Source organism: Pristiophorus japonicus, chromosome 14, assembly GCF_044704955.1.
Source record: "Pristiophorus japonicus isolate sPriJap1 chromosome 14, sPriJap1.hap1, whole genome shotgun sequence".
In the NCBI taxonomy this organism is placed as follows: Eukaryota; Metazoa; Chordata; class Chondrichthyes; family Pristiophoridae; genus Pristiophorus; species Pristiophorus japonicus.
In genome coordinates this window covers 104,565,833-104,589,889 of record NC_091990.1, presented here as the reverse complement: position 1 = coordinate 104,589,889, position 24,057 = coordinate 104,565,833, and the positions used below count along the sequence as shown (strand labels likewise).

The 24,057-nt window shown below is 49.2% G+C and overlaps 1 protein-coding gene across 1 annotated transcript in view; it reads right to left on the bottom strand.

Moving 5' to 3' along the window:
- Positions 1 to 24,057, bottom strand: part of LOC139279628 (cadherin-related family member 5-like) — a 184,900-nt gene that overhangs the window by 8,504 nt on the left and 152,339 nt on the right. The window contains exons 14-15 of the mRNA XM_070898739.1: positions 22,365 to 22,541; positions 10,664 to 10,987 (exon numbers count right to left, since the gene is read on the bottom strand). Coding sequence (XP_070754840.1) covers positions 10,664 to 10,987; positions 22,365 to 22,541 — 501 coding nt within the window. The remainder of the gene's footprint in view (positions 1 to 10,663; positions 10,988 to 22,364; positions 22,542 to 24,057) is intronic.

Here is a 24,057-nt window from a genome sequence, read left to right as displayed (position 1 = left end):
TTTTTCAAACTGCGTGCGACATCTGTAAGCAACTTTTTGGGCAGTAAAGCATTTTTGGCCACTCACAGGGTTAGCTGCAGTGACTTTACTGATGTGTCACACCCCGACACAGATGTTACTGGACGGTAGAATGAAAGATGGGACAGTGAGCAGTAACAGGATTGCCCGCTGAGCATTGTTGCTTACTCAGTTAGACCTGAAGGTCGAGAGGCTAGGAAAACCAAAGCTAGCCCCAAACCTGGTTTATCCGGGGGCAGCTCACATGTGTTCAACGGAAGGAGTGTGGGATGTAGAGGTGGGATTCCGAGCAGGGGAACACCCGACAGGCAGGGACATCTATGTAGATGAGTTTGATGAATGTATGCCTTCCACCAATGCTGTGGGATGATGAGGATGGAGAAGTAAGGGACGGAGCAGTAAGGCAGAGTGGTCAGGTACTGTGACCTAGGGTGCCCTGAACACCTCCTTCATCTCCACCTCCGAGCCTCCGAAAGCCCAAGCATCAGGATAAAAGGAGAGGGAAGCAGTGATCTTAAAAAGAGAACATGTACATATGTGAATAACCTGTGAGGGGAAGGCCCCCCACAGAACAAAAGTATTTATTTCATTTTGTCTTTATAGGAGCGAGTCGAGCCAGGGATATGAGATGAGGTGGATGTTGTGGATAGGCCTGTGAATGGCCATTATTTTTAAATCATGGGGAGATCGGGGAGACACTGAGACATTCCTTACATATGGGTGTATGGGAGGAACTGGCCCCACTGTAACTCAAGGGGGAGCCATACGGAGCAACAAGGGCACAAACACCTATGCTCACACTGGGATTTGGCCAGAGTGGTTAGGGTCAAGTTCGACCAAGTACTCCAGACAAATCGAGAATAAACTTGGGGAGGTGTCAGTGCCCTGCCCCAGGCGAATCATCACGACCAGAAAGGTACGGGTGAGAGAGGGTAGACGAGTTTGTCTGGAATGTAAAGGGATTACCTCCATGGGAGGATGGTGGTGGTTGCAGAAAACAGACAGGAGAAAAGTTAATGCATCCACAGAATGGGAGAAACTGGGTAATGGCTCAAACTGGCAGACCACAGGAACAAATGAAGGGGCAAAATTGTGTTGGGAAAAGTGGTGGAAGGAGGAACAAGGGATTTATGTATGTGTGGTTGGATCTAGCCACAAGTGCAGAGGAGGTGTGATGTCTTTAAAAGGCAATGGCAGGATTCTGGGTCGGGAATGAACTGGACGCAAGGTTTTGATTCCTGTCTGACCTTGAAACCTCCAAAAACAGTCAATGCAACTGAACTGATCGCGAGCAAATTAAAACCTCTCCCTAAAATGCTGGAGATTCCAAACCAAGAAATTACATGTCCTGTGCTAAAACCGGAACCCAAGAATGGGCTGGTGTTAATCCCAACAGGGAAAATGTATCATTCTGTATATTATGAAGTAGCGTCGGTTATTCTAAATTTAACAGAGTTACAATTACACCAGAAACGGAAAAGTTATACGAAAAATTGTTAAAAGAAATGTTTAAACAATTGTATCAGAAGAATTATGGGGATGAGAGTCAGGGGGAAGCGTACAAACCGAGACAGAAAAGGGGGCTAATGAGTGATGTAGCTACAACGTTTAATGCTAAGACATCACTGGTAAATAGTGTGGACATCGCGATGTTGCAAGTCCAAGTGAATACCTTAAGGGACCAGTTAAAGAAGATACTGGAGGAAGGTAGTGACAAAGAGGGTAACGAATTACAGGAGGATCAGGCAATGACAATTCATTTGAAGGAGATGGTAGCTGAGGTGGAAACACATGCTCAGACCATCAATGCTTTAATCAAGGAGGGTAGAAATGCGTCAGAATGACGTGTGTCATGTATGGAGCTTGGTTGTTAAATGAAAGATGCAGTAATTTAGAGGATTTAAAACAAGGCCACGTACCATCGTGGGTCAGTAACAAGCACCTAAAAGCTTTGAGTGTCTACAACAACCTCCTGAATTCGTGCCAGCTATGGTCAGCCTCCGAAGCGTATCCAGTCCCGGTCAACTGTGGTCAGAGTAAACAATTCATAATGGGGAATAGTGCTGCTAATACTGGTGATGGATCAGTCACAACATCCTGTACCAGTATACTGGGTGGAAAACATTGGGGTAATTCGGAATGGGGTACGTGTGAAGCATCATAGAACCCCTCAGTATGTGGTAAAATTGGGAGACTCAATAGCCGGTGCTAGTCTGGAGGGATGTCAGAGAGGAGGTACACGTGATATTGTGCCCCTATTATCTGAATCCTTTTGACCGGCCGATATGTGCATTCAAGCACGAGGAAAGGCAGCCTATAAGCTGTATCATGGAAGTGACGGCTCACGACCATGTCCCGCCACAGGTTGCATACAAGGGAAACGGGATATACTGTGTCACCATCAGCAAAAGTCGGTATAGAATACACCAGGATACTTGGTGTCCAGTGACAGATTCTACCTTTTGTTTCAAACCCCAGGTAGAGACACAAATAGCACAAGAAAGGAACCAACAACCATGAACCTACAATCCACGATTACAGCTACGAGCTGGACGGGTGATTGTATGTCTTCAGTCAATTCTCTCAGAAGTCTAGTTCTGTGGTTTTTAGTTAGTTTTTGCTTAATAAAACTGACAACTGGGTTAAGCCTAAATTTTGTGCCACATGTTATCCTTTTCCTATAATTCCCGAGGTCATGACCTCGCCTGCCAGACCTCCCATATCCCCATACCACATATCCCTGTATTCCCAGACCCCCCATATCCCCATATTCCAAGACCCCCATATCCTTGTACTTCCAGAGCCCCCATATCCCTGTATTCCCAGATTCTCCATATCCCCATATTCCCAGATTCCCATATTCCCAGACCACATAACCCCCTGTATCCCCAGACCCTCCATATCCCTGTATTCCCAGAACCCCCCATACCCCCTGTATTCCCAGACTCACATATCCCCATATCCCCAGACTCCCCATATCCCTGTATTCCCAGACCCCCCCTCATATCCCCATATCCCCAGACTCCCCATATCCCTGTATTCCCAGACTCCACATATCCCCCTGTATTCCCAGACCCCCTATATCCTAAACATCGGATCTTCACACTACAAATTCAAACTAAAGATTTTCATCGTACACGGAAAATCAACTATTGAGCAACCAGCAATGAGCAGGATCCTGAACTAGAGCCAGGGCAGGAGCACACACGCCAGGAGGGTTAATGATCAAGCTCAGGGCCCTGCTCAGATCGCAGCTTGAGCACCGGCTCCAGCTCTGGTCACCAAGGAATGAGGGAGATAGTCAACTGCTGCAGGCAGTGCTATTAAGCGGCACTTGCTCACCAATAACCTGTTCACTGATGCTCAGTTTGGATTCCGCCAGGACCACTCGACCTCATTACAGCCTTCATCCAAACATGGATAAAAGATTTGAATTCCAGAGGTGAGGTGAGAGTGACTGCCCTTGACATCAAAGCAGCAGTTGACTGAGTGTGGCATCAAGGAACCCTAGTAAAACTGCAGTCAATGGGAATCAGGGGGAAAACTCTCCACTGGCTGGAGTCATACCTAGCACAAAGGAAAATGGTTGTGATGGTTGGGGGTCAATAATCCCAGCCCCAGGACATCGCTGCAGGAGTTCCTCAGGGCAGTGTCCTAGGCCCAACCATCTTCAGCCGCTTCATCAACGACCTTCCCTCCATCATAAGGTCAGAAGTGGGGATGTTCGCTGATGACTGCACAGTGTTCAGTTCCATTTGCTCCTCAGATAATGGAGCAGTCCATGCCAGCATGTAGCAAGGCTTAGGCTGATAAGTGGTAAGTAACAATCGCACCACACAAGTGCCAGGCTATGACTATCTCTAACAAGCGACAGTCTAACCACCACCCCTTAACATTCAACGGCATTACCATCACCAAATCCCCTACCATCAACATCCTGGGGGTCATCATTGACCAGAAATTTAACTGGACCAGCCACATAAATACTGCGGTAACAAGAGCAGGTCAGAGGCTGGGTATTCTGCGGCGAGTGTCTCACCTCCTGACTCCCCAAAGCCTCTCCACCATCTACAAGGCACAAGTCAGGAGTGCGATGGAATACTTTCCACTTGCCTGGATGAGTGCAGCTCCAACAACACTCAAGAAGCTCGATGCCATCCAGGACGACCACCTTCTCAAGGGGCAATTAGGAATGGGCAATAAATGCCAGCCTTGCCAGCAACGCCTACATCCCAGGAACAAATTTTTTAAAACTGCTGCAGGCTGTGCAGCGAAGAGCCTCATGTCTGGTTGCCAGAGTCAGGGTCTGAGTCACTGAGGGAAACTGGAGAGAGTTAGGCTGGACGGGGGCGGGAGGTCTGAGGGGGGAACTTACAGAGCAATATAGGCTGGACCAATTCAGGGGGGGCGGGAGGTCTGAGGGGGGAACTTGCAGAGCGATATAGGCTGGACCAATTCGGGGGGGGGTGGTGGTCTGAGGGGGGAACTTACAGAGTGATATAGGCTGGACCAATTCGGGGGGGCGGGAGGTCTGAGGGGGGAACTTGCAGAGCGATATAGGCTGGACCAATTCGGGGGGGGGTGGTGGTCTGAGGGGGGAACTTACAGAGCGATATACGATTGTTAAGGGTTTAGAAAAAGTTAAGCCAGAACATCACTTCAATTGAAAGCGTGGGAATAGGACACTGGATCTAACTAGTGAATGGTCAGTTTAGGACTGATATCACGAGGTTGTTATTCACACACAGAGTGACTGACGTGTGATATAAACTCCCAGATAGACAACTAATGGTACAAACCCTGGAAGCGTTTGGGAAGCAAGTAGATGCTGCAATTGAGGGGTGGGGGGCGGCGGGGGGAAGGGCAACAGTGTCCCTCCGAATGGATGAAGTAAAGTGGGCCGAATGACCTTCCCCTTCCCTCGTTATATTGTGATCCCCATTATCCTTGACTCAAGCATGTTCCTCACTCTCTCTCAGGTCTCCCTGTCCTGATCTTTTCTACCGACCACTTCTAACAGCCTCTGCAGCAACTTATGTGGGGAGGAAAGAGAACTACTTGTTCTATTATACACAGCACAGAAGGAGGCTGTTATGTATGCAACACCTTGTAACCAGCATTCTACCGCCACCAGAGGGCGCATCTTTTGGAGTCCCAAGGGATCCCAGCATCCCTTGAGAGCAGTGCATATAAGCACGTCTCCCATGCTGTGCCAGACTCCCATGGAGTCAGAATAAAGAGACTAAGGTCACATTTACTCAAGTCTACAGTACTCAGTCACATTGCTTTATTGGAGACATAACAACTGGCGACGAGTAATAAATAACGAACCATCATGCAAAAATGCAGAGAACTGTTGGTATCCTGGAGAAATTCTCAGAAGGTGATGATTGGGAAGCCTTCGTGGAGCGACTCGACCAATACTTCGTGGCCAACGAGCTGGAAGGGAATGAGAACGAAGGGCGATCCTCCTCACCGCCTGCGGGGCAACAACCTATGGCCTCATGAAGAATCTTTTTGCTCCGGTGAAACCAACAATCAAATCGTATGAAGAACTGTGTACGCTGCTCCGGGAGCACCTAAATCCGAAGGAGAGCGTTCTGATGGCAAGGTATCGATTTTATACATGTCAACGGTCTGAAGGCCAGGAAGTGGCGAGCTATGTCGCCGAACTAAGGCGCCTTGCATGACATTGCGAATTCGGTGGATTCCTGGAGCAAATGCTAAGAGATTTTTTTGTGCTTGGCATTGGCCATGAGGTTATCCTTCGCAAACTGTTGACTGTTGAAACACCGAACCTGAGCAAAGCCATAAAGATAGTCCAGGCATTTATGTCCACCAGCAATAACACTAAACACATTTTGCAGCATAAAGATGCATCGGCAAGTACTGTACACAAAATACAGTCGTTTTCAGGCAGGAGGGCATATGGCAGAACGTACACGCCTGTAGCTGCACGACCTCAGATGACTCAGAATCCGCCATCAAGTGTGAAAGTGAGGCAATTAACACCTTGTTGGCACGGCGGAGGTGATCATCAAATCTATCAATGCCACTTCAAACACTATGCGTGCAAAGGTTGTGGAACAATGGGACACCTCCAGCGAGTGTGCAGACGAGCTGCAAACCCTGCAAACCACCACGTTGCAGAGGAAGACCGATCCATGGAGGATCAAACTGAACTAGAGACTCAAACCGAGGAGGCAGAAGTGTATGGGATACATACCTTCACCACAAAATGTCCACCGATCATGTTAAAAGTTGAACTGAACAGAATTCCAGTATCCATGGAATTGGACACGGGTGCGAGTCAGTCTATCATGAGCAAAAAGGCCTTCGAGAGGCTGTGGAGCAACAAGGCACAAAGGCCCTAGCTGAGCCCTATTCATACCAAGCTGAGAACTTACACGAAAGAGCTAATCCCTGTAATTGGCAGCGCAGCAGTAAAAATCTTCTATGATGGAGCGGTGCACGAACTACCACTATGGATTGTACCAGGAGATGGCCCCACACTGTTTGGCAGAAGCTGGCTGGGAAAGTCCGCTGGAACTGGGACGACATCCGAGCGTTTCGTCCGTCGACGATGCCTCGTGCCCAGGTTTTGAGCAAGTTCCCGTCGTTGTTGGAGCCAGGCATCGGAAATTTCTCTGGGGCGAAGGTGCAGATCCACTTGGTTCCCAGTACACGACCCATCCACCACAAGGCACGTGCGGTGCCTCACATGATGTGAGAGAAAGTGGAGATCGAGCTGGACAGGCTGCAATGAGAGGGCATCACCGCGCCGGTTGAGTTCAACAAGTGGGCCAGTCCGATTCTTCCGGTTCTCAAGGGCGATGGCACGGTAAGAATTTGCGGGGCCTACAAAGTAACGATTAACCAATTTTCTCTGCAGGACCAGTACCCGCTACCCAAGGCAGACGACCTATTTGTGACGCTGGCTGGAGGGAAAACATTCACCAAGTTGGACCTGACCTCGGCCTACATGACGCAGGAGCTGGTGGAATCTTTGAAAGGCCTCATCTGCATCAACACGCACAAAGGTCTGTTCATCTACAATAGATGCCCGTTTGGGATTCGATCGGCCGTGGCTATTTTTAAAAGGAACATAGAAAGTCTGCTAAAGTCGGTTCCGCTCACTGTGGTTTACCAGGATGACATACTGGTCACAGGTCGGGACACCATCGAACACTTGCAGAACTTGGAAGAGGTTCTAAGTTGGCTAGATCGTGTGGGACTCAGGTTGAAACGCTCAAAGTGTGCTTTCCTGGCACCAGAAGTCGAGTTCTTAGGGAGAAGAATCGCGGCAGACAGCATCAGATCCACTGACGCCAAGACAGAGGCCACCAAGAACACGCCGAGACCACAGAACGTGACGGAGCTGCGGTCGTTCCTGGGACTCCTCAATTATTTTGGTAATTTCCTACCCGGGTTAAGCACCTTGCTAGAACCCCTACATGTGTTGCTACGCAAGGGAGATGACTGGGAATGGGGGAAATCACAAGAGACTGCTTTTGAGAAAGCCAGAAATCTGTTATGTTCCAACAAACTGCTTGATCTGTATGACCCATGTAAACGCTTAGTGCTAGCTTGTGATGCATCTTCGTACGGGGTCAGGTGTGTGTTACAACAAGCAAACGAATCGGGAACATTGCAACCGGTCACTTATGTGTCCAGGAGATTGTCCAAGGCCGAAAGGGCCTACAGCATGATTGAAAAAGAAGCTCTGGCATGCGTTTACGGGGTGAAAAAATTGCGCCATTATCTGTTTGGGCTTATGTTCGAGTTAGAAACTGACCATAAGCCGTTCATATTGCTATTCTCTGAGAGCAAAGGTATTAATACCAATGCCTTTGCTCGCATCCAAAGATGGGCGCTCACGCTGTCTGCATATAACTATGTAATTCGCCACAGGCCAGGCACAGAGAACTGCTCTGATGCTCACAGTCGGCTACCATTGCCCACCACCGGAGTGGAAATGGCACAGCCTGCAGACTTTTTCTTGGTGATGGATGCATTTGAAAATGAAAAGTCACCCGTTACGGCGCACCAGATCAGGACCTGGAGCAGCCAGGATCCTTTACTGTCCCTTGTAAAAAACTGTGTTCTCCATGGGAACTGGTTCAGCGTCCCAGCGGAGATGCATGAAGAGATCAAGCCATTCCAGTGGCGCAAAGATGAAATGTCCATACAGGTGGACTGTTTTTTGTGGGGTAATTGTGTGGTTTCGCCTAAGAAAGGCAGGGAAATGTTCATGCGCGACCTTCACAGTACCTACCCAGGCATAGTAATGATGAAAGCTATAGCCAGATCCCATGTGTGGTGGCCCGGCATCGACTCAGATTTGGAGTCTTGCATGTGCCAATGCAACATTTGCTCTCAACTGAGCAATGCACCCAGGGAGGCACCGCTAAGTTTGTGGGCATGGCCCTCCAAAACGTGGTCTAGGATCCACGTTGACTTCACTGGCCCATTTCTAGGCAAAATGTTTTTGGTTGTTGTGGATGTTTATTCAAAATGGATTGAGTGTGTAATAATGTCTGTAAGCACATCGAAAGCCTACGAGCCATGTTTACCATGCACGGCCTGCCTGATGTCCTTGTCAGCGACAACAGGCCGTGCTTCACCAGCGCTGAATTCAAGGAATTCATGACCCGCAATGAGATCAAGCATGTCACATCTGCCCCGTTCAAGCCCGCATCTAACGGCCAGGCAAAACGGGCAGTACAAACCATCAAGCAAAGCTTGAAATGCGTGTCGGAACCCTGCAGACCCACCTGTCCCGAGTCATGCTCAGCTACCGCACAAGATCCCACTCGTTCACTGGGGTTCCCCCTGCCGAACTGCTCATGAAAAGGGTGCTCAAAACAAGGCTCTCTCTAGTCCACTTTAGTCTCCATGATCATGTTGAGGGCAGGCGGCATCAACAAAGCATGTACCATGATTGCGCAAATTTGTCACGCGATATTGAAGTCAATGACCCTCATTTGTACTCAACTATGGACATGGTACCAAATGGCTTGCTGGCACTGTCATAGCCAAAGAAGGGAGTAGTTTGAGGTCAAACTTGCAAATGGACTAACTTGCAGAAAGCATTTGGACCAAACCAAATTGCGATTCATAGACAGCCACGAGCAACCTGAAGAGGACACCACCAACTTCGACCTTCTGATACACACACAAGTGGCAACCGACATCACAGTTGACCATGAAGCTGAACTCATCATCCCCAGCAGCCCAGCAAGGCCAGCTGAGCAGCAGCCCAGCGAAGGCCCAACCAACTCACCTGCACCTGTGTTTGTACTGAGACGATCAACTAGGGAGTGGAAAGCCCCAGATCGTCTCACCCTGTAAATAAGTGTACTATTGACTTTGCGGGGAGTGATGTTATGTATACAACACCTTGTAACCAGCATTCTACCGCCACCAGAGGGCACATCTGTTGGAGTCCCAAGGGATCCCAGCATCCCTTGGGAGCACTGCATATAAGCAGGCCTCCCATACTGTGCCAGAATAAAGAGACTAAGGTCACACTTACTCAAGTCTACAGTACTCAATCCAATTGTTTTATTTGAGACATAACAGAGGCTATTCGGCCCGTCGAGCCTGTGCCGGCTCTGTGAAAGAGCGATCCAATTAGTCTCACATGAGTGAGAACTTGAGGTTGGTGGGGGGGGGGGGGGCGGGGGGGTGGCAGCAGGGAGCAAGAGCAGAATCACAGGGCAATAACAACAACTTTCATTTCCATAGCGCCTTTAACAGAGTGAAATATCCCAAGGACTGTAATCAGACTAAAAGTGACAACAAGCCAAAGAGGGAGCTGTCAGGACAGGCGACGAGAAGCTGGGTGAAGGTGATGTAGATGGAGCACACTGTAGCCGTGGTGCGCCAGTGGTGGAGGGAGGGGGTGTTTGAGGTGATGGATGGGGTGCCGATCAAGTGGGCTGCTTTGTCCTGGATGGGGAGGGGGGCAGACAAAGGTAGGACATCTGTCTCAGCCATTCTTAGCATTCCATAAAATCAGCATGAAGCACTCACCGACAGTCAGACCAGAATAAACCCTGCACCCACCCACAGCATTTTAAAGTAGAATAATAGCATGCAACTATCAAAGTGGTCAACGATCAGTAGCAAAGCACAACACTATTGAGCAAGGTGCAGAAGGGGAGAGGGCTTCAGGATTGAGATGGGTTGAGGCCGGGTATTGCACAGCTAGGCAATCACTGTCAGTGATTTCCCCACACACAGAACCACTCCCCCCGGCCACTATTTCACTGGAGCCTTTAATCAGGAAATGGTTAGCCCCACATTAAGTCATTTTTGGGGTGAAATTCTCCTCCGCAAATTGCTATCCGTCACCCACCTCTCTCCCCATGTACAACGGCCGGTTAATCACTGATCATACACTCAGCCCTCCTGCCCAACCACACCTACCAACAGCACCAACAATGACTCTGATTCTAACATTTCTTACGGCTGGAAGTGAAGACTGAGCATGATTATGCGGGAGGTGGGATCCCGGAATTGCTAAGTTCGGAAAGGAGAGGGACTGAAGTCCATGCCAGGGGTTTTTGAGTGTGGTCAGGGGTGAACAGACAGTGATGGTGGCGGTAGGGGAGTTGACATGGTGTGACACCAGTGGGCTTACTTGTTATTGGTCCAGTCGTTGATCCATTGGGCACTTTGCTGGGCGTACTTGTTACCAAGCCAGGGGGCCCAGGCTGAGCTGTCGTTGTTGATCTACTGAGATGCGGGTGGGTGGTCGATTGCTCTGTGACCACTGGAGAGTTGGATGGGTGGGTGATTGTAGGTCCAGATCCGGGGGTCTTTGCTGTGGTGGATCCTGGGGGCCCAGGAGGGACCTTTGACGGAGTCGATACCCCAGTGCTGGTGGGCCCAGGCCCCGGAGGGTTTGTCGGTGGGTTTGGTGGTCCCGTTCCATGGGTGGTTGTTGTTTTCACAGTTGTTGGAGCTGGATTAAAATGGAGCCCATTTTTAATAGCCAGGAAAGCAAAGAATCTTATCTTACAGAAGGAGGCCATTCGGCTCTGTGAAAGAGTGATCCAATCAGTCCCACTCCCCCTGCTCTTGCCCCACAGATCTGCACATTTCTCCGCTTCAAGTATTTATCCAATTCCCTTCAGAAAGTTACTGTTGAATCTGCTCCCACCGCCCTTTCAGGCAGCGCATTCCCAATCACAATAACTCGCTGCGTAAAAACATTCTCCTCATCTCCCCCTCTGGTTCTTTTGCTGATCACCTTAAACCTGTGTCCTCTGGTTACCAAACCTCCTGCCACTTTCCCTACTTACTCGCTCAAAATCCTTCGCAATTTGAGCACTGCTGTCGAATCCTCCCCTTAACCTTAGAAAAAGCCCAGTTTCCCCGGTCTCCCACATAACTCGAGTCTAATGTTGCCTTTAAGCCGTGTGGCCGAGCAGCTCGCAGGACCTCCCATGCGTTTGGCTTGCCAGAGTTTCAGTGAGAAAAGTTGCGCATGCACGGCGTGTTGAATGGGCAGCGCTGCCCCTTGAAGGGGGCAGACACCCAAAATAAGTGAACGGGGCATTGCTCAACTCCCTCCCTCACTGAAAGGTAAGTGAAGAGCTGGTGAAGTAATCTTAGCATTCAACAATCACTTAATTTACAGCCTATTAAGGGTGGGGGTTCCCCTCCGGATCCTGCTAATGACCTCTCTCCCCTCAAAGACAGTTGCATGACAAGACATAACGTTTCCTGAGAGGTCACTATGCCACCATTGGCTGAGTTACAGTTGAAGCGCGACCAAGCAATAATGTGTTATTTGAACACCGGGAGGGTCCCCGAGGAAAGCTGGTGACCCCCCATGGGGCAGGGAGTGGGGGGTGGGGTGAAGGACCCTTAATGCTGCCGACAGTTTGATCCTGAACGCGAAAACTATTTCCGAATGGGCTGTCCTGTTAGAGCTTGATTGGCAACCTGCACAGCCCCAAGTGTGATCGGTACATTCGTTACACGTCAATCATCCCCTTCAGGCTCAGAGATCATAAGATCATAACAAATAGAAGTTGGTCATTCGGCCCCTCAGGCCTGCTCCGCCATTCAATAAGATCATGGCTGATCTTCTACCTCAACTCCACTTTCCTGCACTGTCCCCATATCCCTTGATTCCCTTAATATCCAAAAATCTATCGATCTCCTCTTGAATATACTCAAAGACTGAGCCTCCACATCCCTCTGGGGCAGAGAATTTCAAAGATTCACCACCCTCTGAGTGAAGACATTTCTCCTCATCTCAGTCTTAAATGGCCAACCCCTTATTCTGAGACTGTGACCGCTGGTTCTAGACTCCCCAGCCAAGGGGAACATCCTCCCTGTATCTACCCTGTCAAGCCCTGTAAGAGTCAGCTGTATTCCTCGCTCTGCCTTTGACCCTTCAGTCTATCAGACTCCAGAATATTTCCCATACTTCCTGGGCAACCAGTCATATATTCGCTTTGCAAAATAATACAGGTAGGAGGGGGTTGGTCCTACAAAGAGCTTGAGAAGCGTGCCTGGAACATGTAGACACCGGCCTCCCTGTCGGTGTTAATGACAGCCTGGAAACTCAGCACATGAGTCAGTCAGGCCACAGATCCAACTCACTGGGAATCTCTGTACTTTCCTGTGGTGATGAGAATAATAACGCTGGTATCACCAGAAAGGGAACTGTTTTACTCTCAACACCACCAACCAGGTAACGCTCAGTGAAAAACTGGTCAGCAAACTTACTAAAAATGAGCCTTTTGTAACCATGGGACAAGATTTCCTCCTCGTGCTCTGGTTAAGATTACGAGTCATTTCTTCCTGAAAATGTTCAGTATTTTGCTGCACCTAAGACACCCCAGTTATTTCGAGTGGAACATAAATGCCGGCATGGACTGGTTGGGCCGAATGGCCTGTTTCTGTGTCGTATATCCTATGTAACCCCATGTAAAAGAAACTTCTCTCAGTTGCTGGAAAACAATAATAAAACTTTACTGCTGGAAAGCCTCAGCAACTCTTGGTCCGTGGCCACTCCGCCACAGGTTTCGGTCAGGGTCAACGTCCGATAGGCGTTGCTGCCTTCATTTCCCACCAGTTGCTCAAAAGTTTAACGTTTTATGAGCAGCCGACTAAGCAATACTTCAACCAAAACAAAGGAACTTTTGTTTGCAAGATCTAATTGAGCAGTATACAACCTGCCTTCAAATTACAGCCAGTGCACGCTCTGAGCAGCAACTCCAGGTACAGGCACGCACAGGAGGGGCGTCGATAAAGGTTCCATCGTCCAAATCGACCCAGATGAGGCCTTGCAGGAAACATGAGGCTAGAATAAGGCAGACTTCCAGTGAGACTGAAGTGACCACCATGGATGGTGGGTGAGGACAGGAACACTACAACCCTTCGACGGGGAAACTTAACAAGTTCCAGAGAGGAGAGGATATTGTCAGATGTATGCGGATTAGTGATTAGATTTTTTAAATTCTTCTCGGGATGTGGGCATCACTGGCAAGGCCGGCATTTATTACCCTTGAGAAGGGGGTGGTGAACCGCCTTCTTGAACCGCTGCAGTCCGTGTGGTGAAGGTGCTCCCACAGTGCTGTTAGGGAGGGAGTTCCAGGATTTTGACCCAGCAACAATGAAGGAACGGCTGATATATTTCCAAGTCAGGATGGTGTGTGATTTGGAGGGGAACTTGGAGGTGATGGTGCTCCCGTGGCAATGTTCCTCTTGTCCTTACACTTTTGTGGTGTCAGTGGCTGTCACCTTCGCCTCTGAGTCACAAAGTTATCGGTTCAAGTCCAACTCCGGAGTCTCGAGCTGATAACCAAGGCTGACACACCCAGCGCAGAACTGAGGGAGCATTGCACTGTCGGAGAGGCAGCATTGAGGGAGCGCTGCACTGTCGGAGGGGCAGTACTGAGGGAGTGTTGCACTGTCGAAGGGCCAGTACTGAGGGAGCGCCGCACTGTCGGAGGGGCAGGACTGAGGGAGTACCGCACTTTCGCAGGAGCAGTACTGAGGGAGCACTGCACTGTCAGAGGGGCAGTACTGAGGGAGCACCGGACTGTTGGAGGGGCAGTATTGAGGGAGCGCTGCACTGTCGGAGGTGCCGTCTTTTAAATGAGACATTAAACCAAGGTCCCGTCTGCTCTCTCAGGTGGACGTAAAAGATCGCACCATTGCAAGGAAGAGCAGGGGAATTATCCCCGGCGTCCTGGTCAATATTTATCCTTCAACGAACATCACTAAAAACAAGTTATCACTGTGTGCATTATCATAGGAGGTGGGCAATGCGGGCAAGGGGCCAGGTCATGCTTGTTGCCCGTCCATAGTTGCCCTGAGAAGGGGGAGGTGGGAACAGACTCGAGCCATCTGCCAAACAGCTGGCCTAGGTATTCATCGCTTCACCTTGCATGGCCATATCCAGCATCACCATGCTCCATCTGCCCGGCCAAATCCACCCACTGCAGGAACACCCGGCGGGTCACAACACACCCTCAGGCTCCGCCCCTTCACAATCAGCCCCCTAAAACCCCTCCCCTCCCCCTCCACTGCCCCGTTCTCTCCCCATAGCCCTGTATCAATCCAAAACTAATCCCACTGCCCCGCTCTCTCCCCATAGCCCAGTATCAATCCCAAACTAATCCCACTGCCCTGCTCTCTCCCCAAAGCCCTGTACCAATCCAAAATTAATCCCACTGCCCCAGTCTCTCCCCATAGCCCTGTATCAATACCAAACTAATCCCACTGCTTTACATTCTCCCCATATCCTGTATACTGCTAATTTTTATCCAGTCTCCCCTGGAGAGATGCAATGCTCTCTGCCTCAACCACTCTCTGTGGCAAAGTATTCTGTGCTTCAATCATCACTAACATAAGAACAGGAGGAGGACATTCAGCCCCACCCTGCCATTCAACGAGACCATGGTTCATTTGTGACCTAAGTCCATATACCCTCCTTTGGCCCAAATCCCTGAATACCTTTGGTGAACAGAAAGCTTTTGTCATGTATCTTACATTATTATATATAACTGTATCCTAACATGCTATACATGACTGTAATAAGATATGACCTGTAACCACCAGCATACCTTACCACCAGGGGTGCACTTGCAAGAGACAGGTATATAAGGACAGGTCACAGGCAAGTGCAGCATTCCAGAGCTGTGAAATAAAGATGCAGGTCCAGAGTGTGAATCTGTACTGAGGGGACAGGACTTTACAGTGGCGACGAGTTACGGGATTACAGAATCCACAAAATGGCGAACAACGGATCAGATGAAAAGTACAATGCGGGAGACAATTGGGAGGACTTTATAGAAAGGCTCCAGCAAAGCTTTGTAACCAAAGACTGGTTAGGCGACGATAAGGCAGATAAGAGAAGAGCCCATCTTTTGACCAGCTGTGGCTCGAAAACATACGCTTTAATGAAGGATCTGCTGGCACCCGAGAAACCAGCAAGCAAGTCATTTGAAGAATTGAGCACACGAGTAAGAGACTACCTGAAGCCAGCGAGCAGCTTACACATGACCAGACACAGGTTCTACAACTACAGATGCTGTGTGGGCCAGAGCATACCCGACTTCGTGGCGGAACTTCGGAGGTTGGCTAGTTAATGTGAGTTCTCCGATGAACTGAGGAGAGAAATGCTGAGAGACATTTTCATTGAAGGAATAGCCACGCAGGCATATTCGAAAGCTCATAGAGACCAAGAACCTGACCTTAGAGATAGCAGCACTGCTTGCACAGACAATCTTGGAAGGGGAAGAAGAAACAAGGTTGATTTACAATGCAGGTACGACAACTAACGAAATATCAGAACAAGATGTTCACAGCACTAAACAAGCTGCTACCCCCATACACAGACAAAACCAGGAGAACAGGCTCTCGACAGCAGGCAGTGGTGCCAGAAGCCATCAAGGGCCACAGGAACGGCCGTTCACACCTCATCAACCCACAATGCGAGCAATCAACTACAAACTGAGAGAAGCTCAAGAGAGATCAGCCAGACGCAGCTCATTCTTTGGGAACACTTTGAACAATGAAACTGGTCTGTGCTGGAGGTGTGGGGGTGGGCACTCATCAAGGGGATGTCGATTTCAGCAGGCTGTTTGCAGGAACTGTGAATATAAAGGGCATTTGGTCCGCATGTGCAAAAAAACGGCAGCTCAGCTGGTATACGAATCGGATGGGTCGAAAAACGGACCAGAAGATGGTGGGGACAGTACCCGGGACACCGATGTACAGCGGGTCAACACGATCAATGGCCGCTGCTCCTACAACAGGACGCCTCCTATAACGATGAGGGTCCTACTCAACGGGATATCTGTCAACATGGAGCTGGATACAGGAGCGAGTCAGTCTCTCATGGGCGCTCAACAATTTGAACAACTGTGGCCGCATAAAAGAGACAGACCAAAACTCACGAGGGTCGACACCAAACTAAGGACGTATACCAAAGAAATCGTACCAGTCCTTGGCAGCGCCATGCTCTCTGTCACACACAAAGGGACAGTGAACCGACTTCCCCTGTGGATTTTCCCCGGAGACACCCCAGCACTGCTGGGGAGAAGCTGGCTGGAAAAACTAAACTGGAAATGGGATGATGTCCATGCCATGTCATTAGAGGAATGGACCTCCTGCTCAACAGTTATAAAGCGATTTGAACATCTCTTTCAGCCAGGTGTGGGCACTTTCAAAGGGGCCAAAGTCAAAATCTACATCACACAGGTTGCTAGACCGGTCCATCACAAGCCCAGAGCTGTGCCCTATGTGATGAGGGAAAAGATTGAACACGAACTAGACAGGCTTCTGCGGGAAGGCATTATATCACCTGTGGAATTTAGTGACTGGGCAAGTCCCATCGTCCCAGTCATGAAGCCTGATGGATCCGTACGAATCTGTGGGGACTACAAATCTACCATAAACAGAGTCTCCCGATAGGACCAGTACCCGCTGCCCAGAGTGGAGGACTTATTTGCCACATTGGCTGGAGGTAAACTTTTTTCAAAACTAGACCTCACATCTGCGTATATGACGCAAGAATTGACCGAGGAATCCAAGCTACTCACCACCATCAACACACATCGAGGCCTTTTCATGTACAATCGATGCCCATTCGGCATCAGGTCGGCAGCTGCCATATTCCAGCGCAACATGGAGAGTCTGCTCAAGTCCATCCCGGGAACGGTTGTATTTCAAGATGACATACTTATCACGGGCAGGGATACCGACTCCCATCTCTATAATTTGGAGGAAGTACTAAAGCGGTTGGATCGGGTAGACCTACGAGTCAAGAAATCCAAGTGCCTGTTTCTCGCACGCGAGGTTGAATTTTTGGGCAGAAGGATTGCCACTGATGGAATCCGCCCAACAGAGTCCAAAACAGAAGCAATTCGCCTGGCACCCAGGCCCCGGAATGTCTCAGAACTGCGCGCCTTTCTCAGGCTACTCAATTACTTTGGGAACTTTATGCAGAACTTAAGCATGCTGCTGGAGCCTCTCCACGTGCTACTCAGGAAAGGGTGCGATTGGTTTTGGGGGGACGCTCAGGAACGCGCCTTCAATAAGGCACGCAACCTTCTGTGTTCCAAAAGTGTTTTGACTTTCTTTGATCCAGGTAAAAAGCTAGATCTCACATGCGATGCGTCAGCGTATGGGGTCGGGTGCGTTTTGCAACATGTCAATAGTGCGGGCAAATTACAACCCATAGCTTATGCCTTCAGGTCACTTTCGCGGGTGGAGCGCGGGTACGGAATGGTAGAGAAGGAGGCGCTCACGTGCTTGCACGGTGTCAAAAAGATGTACCAATACCTTTTCGGGACCAAGTTCGCGTTAGAAACTGACCAAAAGTCCCTTCTATCCGAGAGCAAGGCAATAAACGCCAACGCCTCGGTGCGAATTCAACGGTGGGCACTCATGCTGGCGTCCTACGACTATACCATAAAGCACAGACCAGGCACAGACAACTGTGCCGACGCGCTCAGCAGGCTACCCCTGGCGACCACGGAAAGGTCTGACGAACAGGACTGTGAGATAATCATGGCAAACAATGCCTTTGAGTCCACAGGTTCGCCCACGACGGCTCACCAAATCAGAGCCTGGACGGCCAGCGACCCCATGTTATCCTTAGTAAAAAGATGTGTCCTAACCCGTGACTGGGCAGAGGCTCGCGATGCCTGCCCCGAGGAATTAAAACCCTTTCACAGGCGCATGCATGAGCTATCACTACAAGCAGACTGCCTGATGTGGGGCAGCCGAGTAGTCATGCTTCTGCGAGGCAGAGAGGCATTTGTCCGGGAGCTCCACCGCGAGCACCCGGGGATCGTTCTCATGAAGGCCATAGCCAGATCCCACGTCTACTGGCCTGGTAGTGACGTGGACTTGGAGCTCTGCGTCCAAAGGTGCACCATTTGTGCCCAACTCAGCAATGCCACCAGGGAGGCTCAACTGAGCCCCTGGCCCTGGCCTACCAAACCGTGGCCGTGGGTGCACGTAGACTGTGCGGGCCCATTCATGGGCAAAATGTTCCTCGTACTTGTAGATGCTTTTTCAAAGTGTATCAAATGCACCATTTTAAACTCGAGCACAACCTCCACCATTGTGGAGAGCCTCGCAACCATGTTTGCAACGCACGGAATCCCTGACATATTGGTCAGTGACAATGGTCCATGCTTCACCAGCGCAGAATTCCAAGACTTTATAATTGACCACGGCATAAATCACGTCAAGACGGCACCGTTCAAGCCAGCCTCCAATGGCCAGGCGGAGAGAGCAGTGCAAATCATTAAACAAGGCATGCTTAAAATCCAAGATCCCACGCTGCAGGGTCGCCTGTCGCGACTGCTGCTGGCATACAGATCTCGTTCGCACTCATTGACTGGGATTCCCCCCGCGCAACTGTTGATGAAAAGGACTTTAAAAACAAGGCTCTCATTAATCCTCCCAGACATGCATGAAATCGTTGGGGCAAAGCGCCATAAGCTGACTGAGTACCATGACAGAAATTCGAGGGGGAGATGGAATGAGATAGGGGACAAAGTGTTTGTACTAAACTATGGCAGGGGTCCCAAATGGCTTGCAGGGACAGTAACGGGCAAGGAAGGAAACAGGCTACTGATAGTACAAATGGACAATGGCAAAACCTGCCGGAGGCATGTAGACCAAGTCAAAAGCAGATTTACCAACAACACTGCGGAGCCAGAGGCAGACTACAATGTGGAACTCGCACCACACCTGGTGGACAGACAGAGGAACAACCTGAGGAAAGGGCAATCCCAACAGACAGCCCATGCGAGTCAACAACAATAACACCAATCGAAACAGAGAGCCCAAGTGAGATACCAGCAACCACACCCAAAGAAAAACAGACACCAAGGCAAACAACTGAACCAAAACTCAGACACTCCACGCGAGAGCGTAGACCACCTGAGAGACTGAACCTATAAAGACAATAAGACCTTGGGGGAGGGTGATGTCATGTATCTTACATTATTATATATAACTGTATCCTAACATGCTATACATGACTGTAATAAGATATGACCTGTAACCACCAGCATACCTTACCACCAGGGGTGCACTTGCAAGAGACAGGTATATAAGGACAGGTCTCAGGCAAGTGCAGCATTCCAGAGCTGTGAAATAAAGGTGCAGGTCCAGAGTGACCTTGACTTCACTACATGCCTCGTGTGAATCTGTACTGAGGGGACAGGACTTTACAGCTTTCAATCTCAGATTCAAAATTAACAATTAACAAATCATCATCTCCAATGGCTTCCCAAGATATTTGCTCTAAAATCCATATCCTAGTCTTTAAGATCGCTCCATGGCCTTGCCCCTCCCTATAACTGCCTTCAGTTGCTCAATGCTACTCTTGGTAAATCCCTCCTTAAATCTCTCCACCTCTCACAACCCGTTTCCTCACCCCTTTCAATCCCTCCCCTCCTGGTGTGGTGTCTCTTCCTGATACATCTACTTGTGGCATTCCTCTACACTAAAGGCACTATATATAATGCATATTTTTGTTGCAAAGGTTAATTTGCTCCTTTGAGCTGTTCATAGAATCATAGAAATTTACAGCACGGAAGGAAGTCATTTCAGCCCATCGTGTTCGGCCGACCAAGAGCTATCCAGCCTAATCCCACTTTCCAGCTCTTGGTCCGTAGCCCTGTAGTTTATGGCACTTGAAGTGCACATCCAAGTATCTTTTAAATGTGGTGAAGGTTTCTGCCTCTACCACCCTTTCAGACAGTGAGTTCTAGACTCCCACATCTTCTGCCTCCACACACAGATTTCCTTTATGATTTCTAATATGCCACACTCTTTCTCCCTTTTTAGTTCTCTGGCACCACACCTGTAGCCAGAGAGAATGACTAAATGATGATCAGAACCTCTGCTATTTCCTCTTTTGCTTCTCTTAACAGTCTGGGACACATTTCATCTGGGCCTGGGGATTTATCCACTTTCAAAACTGCTAACCCCCTTAATACTTCCTCTCTCACTATGTTTATCCCATCTAATATTTCACACTCCTCCTTCCTCATTGCAAAGTCTGGTTGCCCCTCTCTTTTGTGAAAACGGATGCAAAGTATTCATTAAGAATCATACCCACATCTTCCATCTCTTCACACAGATTTCCTTTATGGTCTCTAGTAGGCCCTACTCTTTCTCTAGTTATCCTCTTGCTCTTAATGTATTTATAAAATATCTTTGGGTTTTCCCTGATTTTACTTGCCAACATTCTTTCATGCTCTCTCTTTGCTTTCCTGATATCTTTTTTAATTGCACCCCTGCACTTCTTATACTCCTCTAGAGTTTCTGCAGTGTTGCGTTCTCCGTATCTGTCATAAGCTTCCCTTTTTTTCTCCTGAATGCATTTTAGGAATTCTGCATCCTCTGTACCCTTCACACTAATGTTTTCCCAGTTAATATTAAGGGAGTTGAAATACCTCACTATTACCTCTATAGTTTTTGCACTTCGCAGCAATTTGCCCACGTATTTGTTCTTCTACCTCCCTCTGACTGCTCGGGGGTCTATAGTACACTCCCAGTAGTGTGATCACCCTTTTTTGTTCTTTAATTCAACCCATATGGCCTCATTTGATGATCCATCCAACATATAATCCCTTCTCACAGCTGTAATTGTTTTTTTAATCAATACTGTGACACTTCCCTCCTTTTTTACCCCCCCCTCTATCCCGTCTGAAAATCCTGTAACCAGGAATGTTGAGCTGCCATACCTGCCCTTCTTTCAGCCATGTCTCAGTAATAGCTATAATATCTTACAGATATCTGTGCTCTCAGCTCATCTGCCTTATTCCCTATACTCCTTGCATTGAAGTATATACCATTTAGTATTGCCAAACTCCCTTGTTGTCTATTTTCCAGCCCTTGTTTCCTCTGTCTTCCAAATTCACTTTCTACTTTTCTGCTGCCCAATTCCAGCTTTGCTTCTCTCCTCACTGAATCTATTCTCTGGTTCCCACCCCCTTGCCAAGTTAGTTTAAACCCTCCCCAATATCACTCGCAAACCCTCCCGCGAGGATACTGGTCCTGGCTCTGTTGAGGTGCAACCCATTTGGCTTGTACAGGTCCCACCTTCCCCCAAAAGCAGTCCCAATGCCTCAGGAATCTAAAGCCCTCCCGCCTGCACCATCTCTCCATTCACGCATTCATCATCTCTATCCTCCTATTTCTGTACTCATTAGCACATGGCACCGGCAATAATCCGGAGATTACTACCTTTGAGATCCTGCTATTTAATCTCTCGCCTAGCTCCCTAAACTCTGCCTGCAGGACCTCATCCCTCTGTCTACCTATGTCATTGGTCCTGATATGGACCACGACCTCTGGCTGTTCACCCTCCCCCCAGAATGCCCTGCTGCCGCTCGGTGACATCCTTGGCCCAGGCACCAGGGAGGCAACATACCATCCTGGAGTCACATCTGTGGCCGCAGAAAAGCCTGTCTGTTCCCGACTATTGCATCCCCTACCACTATTGCTGTTAAATTAGAGCACAGGAAGATCTTGGAGCAAAAGAGGATGGAGTTCATTTTAAGTTTCAGGACTTGCGGCAGGTTAAACAGAAGGTGCCAGGGTTCGCTCTCAGTCGTGACCTTTACAGAGAGGTTACCAGGGCAGTGGGCGTGGGGGAGTTGGCACAGAGTGAGATCGGCTGGCGTATTTGTTGTTGGTCCAGTTCCTGGTCATCGGCTGGTTCACTGGCTGGCAGTGTTACTGGCCCAGGAAGCTCAGGGTTAGTGGTGAGGTGCAGTGCTTGGTTTCTGTCACCATTGGAGAGTTAGGTGGGCAGATGTTTGTATGACTGGGCCTCATCGTCCTACCTGTCGTAGGCCCACTCCCAGATCCGGGGGTCTTTGCTGTGGTGGTTCCTGAGGGCCCAGGAGGGACCTTTGACGGAGTCGATGCCCCAGTGGTGGTGGGCCCAGGCCCGGGAGGATTAGTCGGTGGGTTTGGTGGTCCCGTTCCATGGGTTGTTGTTGTTTTCACAGTTGTTGGAGCTGGATTAAAAATTAGCTCATTTTTAGTGGCCAAAAGCAAAAGTAATTGAACAGAAGATAAAGTAATCAGAGTTTTCAATAATCAATGAATATACCCGATGGAAGGGTGCATTTCCACTGAGACCACTGCTACAGATCTCTCTCTGTTCCAAAGCAGATGTTTGACACAATAAAACACTCCAGGGACAAGGAAGTGTAAAAATTGCACAAAATCAAATATTCAAAATAACAAGGAATCTTCGAGCAAATCACCAGCAAAACAACAATATCAACAAAAACTTGTATTTATATAGCGCCTTACATGGTAAAATATCCCAAGGTGCTTCATAGGAGCGTTATCAAACAAAATTAACACCGAGTCACATAAGGAGATATTAAGACAGGTGACCAAAGCTTGGTCAAAGAGGTTTTAAGGAGCTTCTTAAAGGAGGAGGGAGAGGTAGAGAGGTGGAGAGATTTAAGGAGAGAGTTCCAGAGTTTGGGGCACAGGCAACAGAAGGCACAGCCACCAATGGTGATGCGAAGCAAGTGGGAGATGGGCAAGAGGCCAGAACTGAAGAAGCGCAGAGGTCTCAGAGGGGTGTAGGGCTGGAGGGATTACAGAGATAGGGAGGGGTGTAGGGCTGGAGGAGGTTACAGAGATAGGGAGCGGTATATGGGCTGGAGGAGGTTACAGAGATAGAGAGAGGTATAGGGCTGGAGGAGGTTAGAGATAGGGAGGGGTGTAGGGGGTTACAGAGATATTTCCCCATTGAGGCCACTGAGCCTGCACCGGCTGGTGCCCAGATGAGCAGGTGGCACTGCTTTGTGTACCTGTTGGAGGGGCCTTTGAAGGAGTCGATGCCCCATCCGGTGGTTTCGTTGGTCCAGTTCCTTGGGTTGTTGCTGCCGTGGTGGTTGACACTGGATTTAAAATTAGTTAATTGTTACAGTCAAAGTATGGACAATAGAAAGCCTTTGCTACTGGGCATTGGCCGTGAAGTCCCTCAGGAAGTTTATCCATCTCTCACTGTAACTCTGGCAGGCTCTGGAGGATCAGTCACAGAAACAGCCGACAATTGGGTCTCTACCATCTGCAGGATTTTCTGAGCTGCCTTTAGAGGAGAGAACATTCCATTCCAAACCCGCATGATGAGCAGGCGAGGGGACCCCCTAATCTGGGGGTTCCTGGTCATGGAAAGGGGACCGTGTAATGTTGGTGGACAGTGCGCCCAGTGAGGTAAGGCATACCCGACTGCACAAAGGCCCATGTGAGCTCCAATGGTAGAGTTCGCCCCTGGCATAGACCTCTCTATCCACTCCCCCTCTAAACGGGTAATGCTTTTCTCCGGAGGCGGGGGGGGGGGGGGGGGCGCGGGTCAATCAGAACATAAGAACATAAGAAATAGGAGCAGGAGTGGGCCACCTGGCCCCTCGAGCCTGCCCCGCCATTCAATAAGATCATGGCTGATCTGATCATGGACTCAGCTCCACTTCCCTTCCCGCTCCCCATAACCCTTTATTCCCTTATCGCTCA